At 36.0% G+C, this 13141-nt stretch overlaps 1 protein-coding gene across 1 annotated transcript in view; it reads right to left on the minus strand.

Annotated features, from left to right (window-relative positions):
* Nucleotides 1-2212: 2212 nt before the first annotated feature.
* LOC113925575 (transmembrane protease serine 11D) overlaps nt 2213-13141 on the minus strand; it is a 50562-nt gene continuing 39633 nt past the window's right edge. Inside the window, exons 7-10 of the mRNA XM_027600111.1 lie at nt 10730-10907; nt 7089-7348; nt 5824-5966; nt 2213-2866 (exon numbers count right to left, since the gene is read on the minus strand). Coding sequence (XP_027455912.1) covers nt 2705-2866; nt 5824-5966; nt 7089-7348; nt 10730-10907 — 743 coding nt within the window. The 3' untranslated portion in view covers nt 2213-2704. The remainder of the gene's footprint in view (nt 2867-5823; nt 5967-7088; nt 7349-10729; nt 10908-13141) is intronic.

Below are 13141 nucleotides of genomic sequence, written 5' to 3' on the forward strand. Positions count from 1 at the left end.
CAAACTGAAGGCAGACGCCTAATGACTGAGCCACCTAGGCGCCCCTAGACTCACTTTTTTTGGTAAGATTTTATTTATTTATTTGACAGAGGGAGACACAGCGAGAGAGGGAACACAAGCAGGGGGAGTGGGAGAGGGAGAAGCAGGCTTCCCGCGGAGTAGGGAGCCCGATACGGGGCTCGATCCCAGGATGCCGGGATCAGGACCTGAGCCAAAGGCAGACGCTTAATGACTGAGCCACCCAGGGGCCCCTGGAAGACTCACTTTTGATATTAAAAAATATTTTCCCTGAATCTTTTAGGACCTCCACACCCTTCTTTTGTTATCTTGTAATAAATATCTTACTCTTTATCATTGCATCCATCAAGTTATATTGTATGCTTATCAACACCATCATTCTCTGGGTGTCTTAAGTGTAGGTGCGATGTCTTATTTATCTTAATTTTATTAGTGTCTAGTAGAGAGCCTAGAATAACAAGACTCAATAAATTTGTTAAATGAATGATCTACACTCTGCAATTAAGACTTCCAAGTAGTGCAATGAACAGCCACTTATTTGCTTTAAACTTTCTTGGATAATTCTCTTTTCAGTTGTTCTGCTCACTATTTTAAACCCAAGAGGATTCAGTTTGAACATCAAATATTCACTTTGTTTGCCTTGTTTTTTTTGATGGTTAGTCTGTGTTTTCTATATGCTGAACAAGGTTTCCCCTGGTATTAATAATTTTTTCTGGCACTGAATTTGGGTGCTAGAAAGTTTTTGCCAGAGTTTCCAGAATGATTTTTTTTAAGAACTGAAAGGATTTATGAATCACCGCTCTTCCCACAAATGTACAAAATTGTTTTCATTGAGTTATTTAGCTCTCAGGAAATGGAACCCATCAGTACATTAAAAATAAGAAAATAAAAAAGAAGCTCTTAATAGGTATTCTGGTATTCAAATATCTCTTCATAAAAATAAATATATTTATTAAATAATATTTTATTTTCAATAAATTGAATTTGTTCTATTTTCTGCTAAATAAGTACTTTATATAGCTTTCAACATATAGGAATAAACAAAAATATGATTATGTGAGGGCATGTACACACACACACATACACCTATACACAAAACACACCCCCCTTGAGGCTTACTCTAAATTACCAGTTTAATGTTGTCTTCACAAGGTATAGCCAGGGAGTGTCAAGCTGGATGCTTGCCTCAGTTACAGATCTTGATTATAAGGCAGCAGAAAGTACCAAGCCTTTAGAGTCTACTTAGCAATTCTCTTGTTGGAGAACCAATTAAATAAATTGGATCGTCCTTCATAATCATAACTTCCCTAAATATTTAGGTAGGGAAATAGTTTTAATAAAGTTTGTTTGAAATAAAGTGTACCAACAATTTGTACATTTCATCAAGTTGGTTAAATTTTCAACTTCTTTTCCTTAAAAGTAAATGACTTCACTGTAGGTCTCTTCACAATTTACATGAGGAAATACAAGAAGTTTGCCTCACAACGCATGTTGTTGTTCTGATACCCAGGTGTTGTGTTAGGTTTTAGAAGAGAGAAGCCCTGACACATAGATGGTCATGCATAACCAAGCTTCAGTTAATGCTAGGATCCCATAAAAATTCAGTTACATTCATGATTCAGATGACATAAATTGCTGTGCCTTTGAATTTTAATGGATTTTATTTATGTTCTTTGGTAATGTGTATGTAGGGAAGAGAAAGGGAGAAAGAAAGAGGAAGAGAGGGAAAAGTTTCTTTTCTAAGATAATTCTATTAAAATTAAACTATTTAACCTTTCTCTTTGCAAAACAACTCTTCACATGTGATGAAATTCATTACTTGGATTTAGCTATTGAGGATCCTTAAATTCTCAAAAATAACTGCCACTAGGTGATCTTTAGTTCTTAAGATTACTCCTATGTAGTTGTTCAAAAGCATTGTGTAGTTGTAAGTTAGCTGAGAAGGTTGTGTTGGTGTATTTCATCACTTTATGGAGGAAATAAATTCTCTCTTTTATATAGATGAAGGACATTTTTAATAAAAGTCATCATAAAATTATAATTCATTGGGTCTCTGTTGAGGAGTGACAGCTTTGCTCTTAAATGCCTGAAATTCATCAGTTCCTATGCGAGTGTGTTTTTATAGGATAACTAAGATTGCTGTAGGATTGTACAGTGACTTCACATATTTAATTCTAGGACTAATACCAAATAGAATATTGCATAACCAGAAATTTCAAATAAATACTATTTTTCTTGCCTCATGCTATTCTTTCTGTCTTGAATGTTATTCTGCCACTTCTTCCTTTGCGAGTTTCTATATTTTGCCCAGTGTCAGTGAGACTTTCCAGAGAAGACTCCTCTGACCCTGCAGACTTGTCCAGATTCCTCTGAAGTCTACTCTCAGGGTAACTGTTTTTCTCATTACTAGCTCTTATCACAACTGTAGTAAGATTGTTACCTCTGTAACTAGCTTACATGTTTCCCTTGGCCCACAGCTACAATACTATGCGATATTCATATAGCTTTCTTGAGAAAACATAGAATCCCTAGTAATAAAGAACAGATAGTGTTTGTGAAACCATATTTATGTAACAGGAAATTAAAATAGGGCACTTTTAGTTTCTTTTGCATCTGAAAAGGAAAGGTTTGGAATTTTAGACAGACACCTGCATACAGACTTTGCCACAGAGATGCATTTGTTGTGCTAGATGCCAGTTTTTTCGGTTATCCAGTCGCGGTAGGCTGTCACTCGAGTGTACACTCCTGGTTTATCTGGCAGACCACATTGATCCCCCCAGCTTACTATCCCCACGAGGAACCAAAGCCGCCGTGAGTCCTCTTGAACTAGTGGGCCGCCAGAATCACCCTGAAGGAAACACAATGATTAAGTATGAGACAACCCTAAAGTATTCAGGAGTTTATTTCTATGTCAGAAATCACATCAATTACCACAGTAAATAAATTTAGTCTGATATTTCCTGTTGAAATATTATACCAAGTTGAAATACTATACCAATTTTCAAGTGAAAATTACCAAAATCTTTCAAGAACACTCATTCCTTCAGCAGTTATGAGAAGATGAGAAGCATGTTTCCCAGACTGTCCTCAGTTGCCCAGCTGACTGCTTCCCATCCCAGACTTTACCTCCTCCAGAAAGTCTTCTTGGCCTGTGTCCCCCACCCCCCCACTGCCACCCCTTCTGACTTTGGACTGGATTAGTTTTTCACTGCCCGTGTTCCCACGTCCTGTGTGTATCTCTTTCACCGCTTCTGTATTATTTTATACAAGCACATTGTGTGTCTGTTTGAACTTAATCCCTTGTACCAGTTCCCCTGGTGGCAGCCACACATTGCTGCCAAACTCATGGCACATAGGATATTTGTTCAGTGTCTGTCTTCTTGGTTGTTCTATAAGGACCTTTATTCGGGACACTGTTGTATCCTAAGCTTCTAGTGCACAGGAGAAGCTAAGGAAATATTTGTTGGATGAATGAGTCTTCAGAAGTCTCATTTATCTTCCTATTCGTAGTCCTGCAAGGTGTCTGATGCATAATGTATCATCAAAAAGTATTCTTTGGTGAATAATCAAAAAAAATTATATGGCAATGCATAAAACACTCCTTATGAAATACTTACCAATTATAATCAACCAACTAACAAATATTTGTACATGCAGTGATCTAGGTGCGGAGGCAAATTTAGTCCGTTTTACATGCTGCATGATATGTTATGTCTGTGGGTTCTGGAGTTAGATAGCCTGGGTCAGAAGCCTCCATTTATCAGCCACATGACCTTCAGTAAGCTGTTTAATGCTAGCTTTCTCTGCCTCAGTTTCCTCATCTGTGAATAATGTTTCTATGTATTTAAATGAGTTTTACACACACAACACTTTCAGTACAGCCTGGCAGATAGTCTGTACTGATAAAAGTCAGTTATTACCAAGGGTGCTTTTAGAATAGTTTGCTATTCATTTGACTACTCCTAGTAGCTAGCTCTTCATACCTACTAAATTACTGGTCTAGATGGGGAGAAGGGTCAGTGTGTGAATCACCAACTTGCATGGCAAGCACTGCATGGAGCTGATTGGCACCTGCATCCTTTGGGTTGAGTGTTTGTGCTCCAGTTAACCAGTTCTCAGTGCTTTTTCATCATTGTGTTTTTGTTACAATTTTTTCTTTCTAGGAAGAAATTTCTCTGCATAATGTCTTGCCAAGACTGGGCAAACAGATGTTAAACTAAGAAGGATGTGTAATTTTCCCTGTATCTGGACAGCTTCACTGTCTGATTGTGCAGACATTTGCGGACTATAGCTTTGATGAGAGCAAGGAACACATTGCTGTGCTAGCACAATATCTGGTGCACAGAAAGTAATCCATACGTTTTCTTTGAATGAATGAATGAATGAACTGAAACAAGTATGATCTCATAAGCTCTTTTGTAAAGTGCTATTACTTTACGTGGCACAAACTCTATGTATTGTAGCATTTCAGCTGAAGATTACTGGGTCTGGAGTAGAACACACAGGGGAAGTTTCATGATGAGTTAAGGCTTGATCTGGGCTTGAGGGGAAGAGCAGAATTTGTGTATGCAGAAGGTAAGGGGCATCTTGAGTAAAGCATGAGTAAGTGTTCTCTACTACAAAGACATCTCCACTTAAAGGGTAAAGGCCAATAGGTAGTTAATGGTGTTTTGAAAATTGATAAGCAGTTCCTCTCCATTTACACACACCTTGCATTCAATAAAAATGTTTAATTTTGGGAAAATGCTCATAGATTGGGATCTTGGAAAAAACTGTGGAAGACCTACTTCTTATCTGCTTTTTCAAGAATGTGAGCACTAAATATAAAAGTCACTAATGTTTGAGGAAAGAATAAACCTGATTCTTCTGCATACAATTTGCTCCAGAAAACAGCAGCAGATTCCTCAAGAAAAGACTAATTTTTCTTAAATTTCCAGAAATGTAATTTCTGATAGTAAGTAGTTGTTGCTGTTATTATATGGGGTTTCAGACATAGGATTAAAATCTACTAAAGGACATAACCACATTAATTATTTAGATAATTTAATTAAAATGTTAGTATTAAAACCCTATTCTAATTACTTTAGGATTTCATAGTTATTTGCATTTTTTATGTTTGGTTGAAAATGACAGGTTAAGTAGTTTCCCCCCCTCATTTGTGCTGTTTTACAGTTATGGAAACTGTTGTGACTCAAGTAACTAAGGTTTTGGTGTATATTCTCTATCTTCAAGGTGCTGATATTCAGGTGTTATTTATATTTTAAAATCAATTATTGTCTATGACTCTTAGATGAGTGATTAATTTGTTTAAACCTTTATAGTGATTGAAAGTTTGAGATTGAAATTATATTTTTTTTTTCAGAGATTGAAGTTATTAATCAGTGGTCATGGTCTAGGTTAGCAACAGTAAAAATAGCTGAGATGGCGGAGATTTCTTTGTTGTTTAGCACATGCCTGACATAGTTAATCTTCATCTACTCTTTAATGTTACCTAAAAAGTTCTGTACTTACTATTATCCCCATTTTATAGATAAAAGAATTGGTTACAAAGGGTAAGGAATTGAAAAATGCAGTTCTGTATTGTTCTTGAGTTTGGATGGCTAAACACTCTGGAATTTGGTTTCTCAAAATTAGTGTTGGATCACCTTCATAAAACACTTTTAACTCGAAAATCTAGATAACTAATTTTTAGAGGATCAGGGCTGTGTATTATAATTATGTTACCTCTGTGACTATCACAGTGTCACAGGCTAGTAAGTACTTATAAACTTGGATAATGATGTGATAACATTGTCATGAATTTACCCGGCATGCATCCACTCCACCTTGAGGTAGACCAGCACATAGCATTCCAGGCAAGACAGCTCCATTATAACTAGTTGGTGCATTACATACATCATTACTTATTATTCTGACCCGTGCTTGCTGTAGATCTGAAACTGTATTACCTGTGAAGTATAAAAGCAGAAATAAAATGGATAAATTAATAACTCTATGGCAAATATGGAAAGGAATAAATGTATCTGAAACATTATTTCTTATTCAGCAAAGTAGTCTATTGAAGATGTAAATAGGAGTTTTTTCTCAGCCAAGATTCCTATAGTAAAGTAGAATAACCCCTTTACACATATCAATTTAATCTTATTTCTTTTTGCTTTAGCTTTGTGATGCAGTGCCCCTTAGACCTTGAGAACAAAACAAATCTGCTATTGACTAGTAGCATTTAAGTTATTCACTGACTGACTTTGAATTGGAAAAATAACATATTGAGTTAACCTTTAATCTAGCAATGAAAGAGAAACCAGTCTGGTTTCAAGGCTAAAGAACTAATTTATTTTACATTGATGTTCCTTCAAAGTGGCACTGCCATTTTTGTGAGTGGTACAAATTTTATCTATTTTACCAAATTACTTTGGGTCATGAAAACACAATGACAATTAAGCTTTCATATTATTCCTTGGAGACACAATTTACAACATGACCTGAAGCATGTGGAAATTGTTAAATGCTATCCTTCCACACCCTGGCTGATATTCTTATTTTCACCATGGCCCTATTTGTTCTTTCACATTGCCCTCATTTTTATGCCTATTTTATTCATTCAATAAACAAGAGTGAGCAATGCTTATGTACATGTAGAGTTTCTTGCTCTAGAGGTAGGATTCATTTCATCTCAGAATACCTTAATGGTTGTTAATACCTTAGAGGGTGTTAAAACCCTTAGAGAATACCTATCCAAATCTTCTTTTCATTTTTTTAAAACTTTTCTTTATTGGGGAGACATTTGAGACCTATAGAGTCTCTGGATTACTGAAGAACTCATGTTTCTTTATCACTTTCTCTTACATGTTCCTATTACTATGTTTGAGAATTCCCCATAGTTTGTAGGGACATTGCTTTGCTTTGCTGAGGAAACTCAGTAATAACTAGAGGTTGGGTTCATCAGATTATAAGATGTTTCTTTCCATAGAATATGTCCTTCAGGTGTTCCCTAATTTAAAAAAATTACATAACAGCAAGTACCAGGAAACTTTTTGTTATTGTTGTTTTATTTTTCCTGAGACACTTACCACCAAATTCTCGAGATCCCCATCCTGTTACATAAGCAGGAGAACCAGGTGGAATATTCTGGGTAGCCTCTGGGAGACACACCCTATGGATATTTTTGGTAAAGTTTATGCCTTCATCAAGTTGTATAGCTGCAATATCATTTTCATGAGTTGCAGGGTTATAATTGTTATGGATTAAAATAGTCCTTACTCTTCTTCTCTGTTTAGGAAATGTTATTGAAACACCAAAGGTGGCAGTCCATTGACGAGGATTAGATTGGCTAAAAAAATAGGAAAACATACTTTGAATAGGGAATTTGTGAGCGTTTCGAATATTTGAATTTTGTGTTTATCATCCTTGTCACCAGCTAGCAACTATTTGACCAATTTCTCTTTGGTATATATTTCTGGATTACATAGCTAGTAAATGAATCATCATTTATCTAAAGGGTCTGTGAATTGGGGGTTGATTAACTCAATGTTGTTACTATGGTTGAATAAAAATAAAATGTAACTACATAAGAGTTTTGTGGAGTTTAGATAGAGCTGATACAGAAATAAAAATTATATATCCAGGAAGTAATTTTATAAGGTACAATAGCTTATATAAGAGTGAATGCTAGGAGCGCCTGGGTGGCTTAGTCATTAAGCATCTGCCTTCGGCTCGGGTCATGATCCCAGGGTCCTGGGATTGAGCCCCGCATTGGGCTCCCTGCTCAGCAGGAAGACTGCTTCTCCCTCTCCCACTCCCTCTGCTTGTGTTCCCTCTCTTGCTGTGTCTCTCTCTGTCAAATAAATAAATAAAATCTTTAAAAAAAAAAAGAGTGAATGCTAGTTAAAAATTCTAAAGAAAAAAAAGTAGTTTGCAAGCAAATTACACAAATTTTTCATATTGAACTTCTTTTGCTCAGGGTCTTTACAGAGAAGATTCTGAAGATATTCTTCATCTCTTTCTTCCCTCTTTTTTTTTTAATCCAGAAAGTGAATAAGAGCATGATTTTGGAAAAAGTTTCATTTAGATTTAAATCTTGGTCATGCCATACATTAACAGTGTTATTTAGGGCAACTTATTTCCTATCTCTAATTCTTATTTTGTTTTTGCATAAAATGTGATTGATGTTATGCTCTCACACAGTTTGTAAGTATTGAGAAAGGTGTGTCAAGCACAGTGTTTGGCGCACAAAGTAAGCTCTCAATGAAGCTAACTATTATTTTCATTAGTTAGAGTTGAACAAGTCATTACTAAGTGTCTACTTTGTATAAGAAACAGTGGGAGTGTCTGGGAATAAAAATATAAATAAGTATGCTACAGCAATCAGACAAAAAAAAAAGACAAAAGACATCTTAATCAGCAAGGAAGAAGTACAACTTTCACTAATGCAGATGACATGATACTATATCTAGAAAACCTGAAAGACTCCACCAAAAAAACTGCTAGAACTGATAAACGAATTCAGTAAAGTTGCAGGATACAAAGTCAACATACAGAAATCTGTTGTATTTCCATACACCAGTAATGAAGCAGCAGAAAGAGAAATTAGGGAATCAATCCCATTTACAATTACACCAAAAACAGGAAGATACCTAGGAATAAACCTAACCAAAGAAGTGAAAGACCTGTACTCTGAAAACTATAAAACACTGATGAAAGAAATTGAAGATGACACAAAGAAATGGAAAGACATTCGTGCTCATGGATTGGAAGAGCAAATATTGTTAAAATGTCTATATACCCAAAGCAATCTACGCATTTAACACAATGCTTATCAAAAGATCAATAGCATTTTTCACAGAACTACAACAAACAATCCTAAAATTTGTATGGAACCACAAAAGACCCCCAATAGCCAAAGCAATCTTGAAAAAGAAAAGTTGGAGTCATCTCAATTCTGGACTTCAAGTTATATTACAAAGCTGTAGTAATCAAAACAGCATGGTACTGGCACAAAAATAGACACAGAGATCAATAGAACAGAACAGAAAACCCAGAAATGAACCCACAATTATATGGTTAATTAATGTTCGACAAAGCAGGAAAGAAGATGTTCCAAGCATTTACAATCATGAATTCCTTTGGTAATCATTGATGATATTTGTAACTGTGGCTTTCATTATAGTGATATCCTTTACTTAGCTTTTGGTGGCTGGGTCTGTGTAGGGCTTAGAATCCAGTACAGTTTATATTAAATCCTTGATTATGCTAAGTGCCTCCTAATGCAAGTATTTGCATTCCTGGTTTCCACACTCAGAGGTGATTGAAATCAATTAGTGCCATTGTTCTTTGGCCTTTCAGGTGGCAATAAAGATTGAACCTTGAGCACCAGCCAGATTGCATTATTCTCTTTCCCTGCATTCTGCCTACTTTTTCAGGTTGAAGAGCATTTGCTCAATCTGCTTCTTCTCCCTAAAATGTTAATATCCCTTCTTCCATTTCTTCCCATTGAAATTCTGAAAAATCTTCACTATTTCTAAGACGTCTTTTGCAGATTTGAGGTACTGCTGCATAATAATACCTGTTAGAAAACTATTAAGAGGGAGTAAAGTTTTACAGGACTAGTGCACAATGCTCTTAAACTGGAAAAAGTAGGCAGAGTCCAGGGGAAGAGAATAATTCAATCTGGCTAGAGCTCAGGTTCATGCTTTGAGAAATAAGTCTCGATCGATTTGATAGGAGGGTTTTGGGTATGTGGTAAGTTGGATTTTAGACTGTGGATATTCAATGAGTCTGAGAAGAGAATAGGTATGGTCAGAGGCACATTTGATTTAGATCATCTTTACTTTCCTGAGTGAACATTTTGAGTTTAGTTCCCAGCAACTATAGGGGTCTAGCATGCTCCAATAATAAGGTGTGTCTGTACCTAACAGATTTTAGTCATCTAAGTCTAAAGTCCTTCTATACTGAGTAAGTTTATGCATCCTACTCTCCATTGGCAGATTATTACCCTTATGTTAGCAATAGCCTTTGGTCACATCAATGAAGAATTTTCTGTAAGTTGTTTAAATTCATTTTATTTATGCTACTCACCATTATTGATCATTATTTTTGTGCATGTCTATCTCTAACATTAGAATGTAGTCTCCTTTAAAGTACAGGCAGTGTTTAATTAGCTTCTGTGATAACACTGTGCTCATAGTAGATATTCAATAATTGCTTTGGAAAGAATTAGTTAATGGCATACGACAGTCTTGGATCAGCCATCAGCCTGCTGATCAGCTTACATAATATAATATGAAAATTTCCTGTAGTGATTCATTTTGCTAACACTTAACATATGTTTACATTAATGTATTTGATCCTGTCAAAAACACTAAGACATAGATAATAGTAAGTCCCTAATTGGGAAAAAAAAAAGAGTCTTATAAAATAAAGGTTCAATAAATTTCCCAAGCTTTCATAGCTAGGATTTAAATTAAACATTCTGACATATAAATCATTGTGATAGCATACTATTACCTGAAACAGAAAAATAGGATTAAATTAGCAAGCTGAAGGAGAAAAAAAATATTTTTGCTATCATAAGAAGAAAAGACTCATTATCTTTTTTGCATTCAATTATTTTTAGCAAAATCCAATTATGTTCAGTCCTTGGGGTATGGGTGGAGTTCTTCTGTTTATGTCTCTCCTTGTTGTTCCCAGGTAGGTAAGTAAGCTGTGACCTCACCTTCTGAAGCAGTGAGCTGCTGTCAGGATCCACATGCTACTGATCAGGATGCCTCCACAGTGGTGAACGTTACCCGTCTGTAGACTGACTTGCCACGGCCAGTCCCCTTCTTCAGTCTTAGTGCCTCCAAGGATCCTCTCCTCAGACAAAGTTATTAGGTCTGGATGGGCCCCACAGCCTAATGAGACAAGGGCATTAATGAGCTGGGAAGATCATGATTCATTTACATTTGGGAGATGCTGCCAGAGTCTATCTTTTACAACTTTTCTGTCTTTTATATATTCTTCCCCAGAACATGCTAGCCTTTCCAAAAGCATGATCAGTGTATTATTTTTTAGGGTACTTATGTGACTACTGTTGACTAGAAACTGCATTTTAGAGAATATTTCTGAACTTAATTACATAGAGTCTTCAAATTCTGGAGCGCCTTCAGAGTTCTCCGGAATTTCTCATGAATAGAAGTTAAGGAAGGTCAGTGCTGGTTGTAACAGCCTGGGCCACAAGTTCACTAGGAAATTTCCATCCTCTCTCTAGCTTTGCTATTCAAAAGTGTGGTCTGTGGACCTGCAGTATGGAAGTTTATTAGAGATGTTGCCACTGTGTGAAAATAACCTAAGGGTCTATCAATGGATGAATGGGTCAAGAGAATGTTTATATATATATTTACACACACGTATGTGCACGCAAGCACACACACACACACACACACACACACACATACGGATATTATTCAGCCTTAAAAAAGAAGGAAATCCTGTTGTTTGCAACAACATGGTTGAACTGGAAGGTATTGTTCTAAGTAAAATAAGCCAGACAAATACTGCATGGTACCACTTATATGTTGTGGAAACTTAAAAAAAAAAATAGTCAAATTCCTAGGAAGAAAGAGTAGAAAGTAGTTGCCAAGGGCTGGAGGGTGGGGGAAATGGGGAGAATTTGGTGAAAATGTAAAAGATTTCATCTATAAGGCGAATAAGGTCTGAGGATCTAGTGTGTAACAGGGTGACTACAGTTGATAACACTGTATTGTATAAATGAAATTTGCAGAAATATAGAACTTAAATGTTTTTACAAAAAAGGGGGGGCTAAATATGTGAGGTGATGAATATGTTAACTAGATGGAATATTTTCATAATGTATATATATAACAAATCAAGATTTGTGTACTTTAAATATCTTACAATTTTGTCAATTATACCTCAAAGCTGAAAAAAAATTAACTCAAAGACCCACACCAGGGAACAAATCAGAAGCTGCATTCCCTTCCTCCCTGACTTTATTGTGGAATAATTGACAAATATAATTCTGTATATTTAAAATGTATAGTGCAATGAGTTGATGTACATATACATGGTTGATTACCAAGATCAAGACAACCAACACCTCCATCACCTCACATAGTTAACTCTTTCTTGTATGTGTGTGGCAAGAATACTTAAGATCTACTCTCAGCAACTTTCAAGCATACAATACTGTATTATTAATCTTAGTCACCCTATGTTAAATCCTCAGAACTTATTAGAAGCTACATTCTAATAGGTGATTCATGTGTACATTGAAGTTGGAGGAAAACTGTTCTTATCAAGAACTCTCCATAGTGGTATTCCAGCTCATCATGGAAGTTCTAGACCTCCATAACCAACTCTATATTACCAAATGTGCCCTTGGAAAAGAGTTACTTCAGGTCCACAGGATATTCTTTTTTTTTTTTAAGATTTTTTAAAACTTATTTGACAGAGAGAGCAAGAGAGGGAACACAAGCAGGGGGGAGTGAGAGAGGGGGAAGCAGGCTTCCCGCTGAGCAGGGAGCCCAATGCGGGGCTCGATCCCAGATGCCGGGATCAGGACCTCAGCTGAAGGCAGACGCTTAACGACTGAGCCACCCAGGCGCCCCTCCACAGGATATTCTTGAGGGTAACTGAGGGTTTCTAAGTACTTAGATGAGATTTAAACATCTTAAGAAAGCAAGCCCACGAACATTCCAATGGCTTGATCTGAAATGATCATTCAAGTCCTCTCAATTCCCATTCCCATGATTTATTTGCTTTTTTTTTTCAGTCTATTACTAAGAAATTAGAAGTAAATTACCAACAACGATTTTTATTGCTCTAAAGTCATGACACTGCTTCAATAGGACATCCATCCAAAGACATTTTTTCCTAACAGACTTTGCAGATAGAGGAGGGCTAGACATCCATTAAGAATATACACAGAACATAAGTTCCTTTGTTGCATCCTTCAACCAAATTCCTTTAGTAAATTACTTAAGCACATTTTCATTAAAAAGAATCATGAATTAAATATATAATGAAGTTAAGAAATACCCATAAAGGTAGCATTACCTTGTAACATCACTTAAGTGTTTGAGATAGGCCAGCTGTTGAGGTACACTGAACTAATTTCTAACTACAT

The sequence above is a fragment of the Zalophus californianus genome, chromosome 2 (assembly GCF_009762305.2).
Source record: "Zalophus californianus isolate mZalCal1 chromosome 2, mZalCal1.pri.v2, whole genome shotgun sequence".
Taxonomy (NCBI): Eukaryota; Metazoa; Chordata; class Mammalia; order Carnivora; family Otariidae; genus Zalophus; species Zalophus californianus.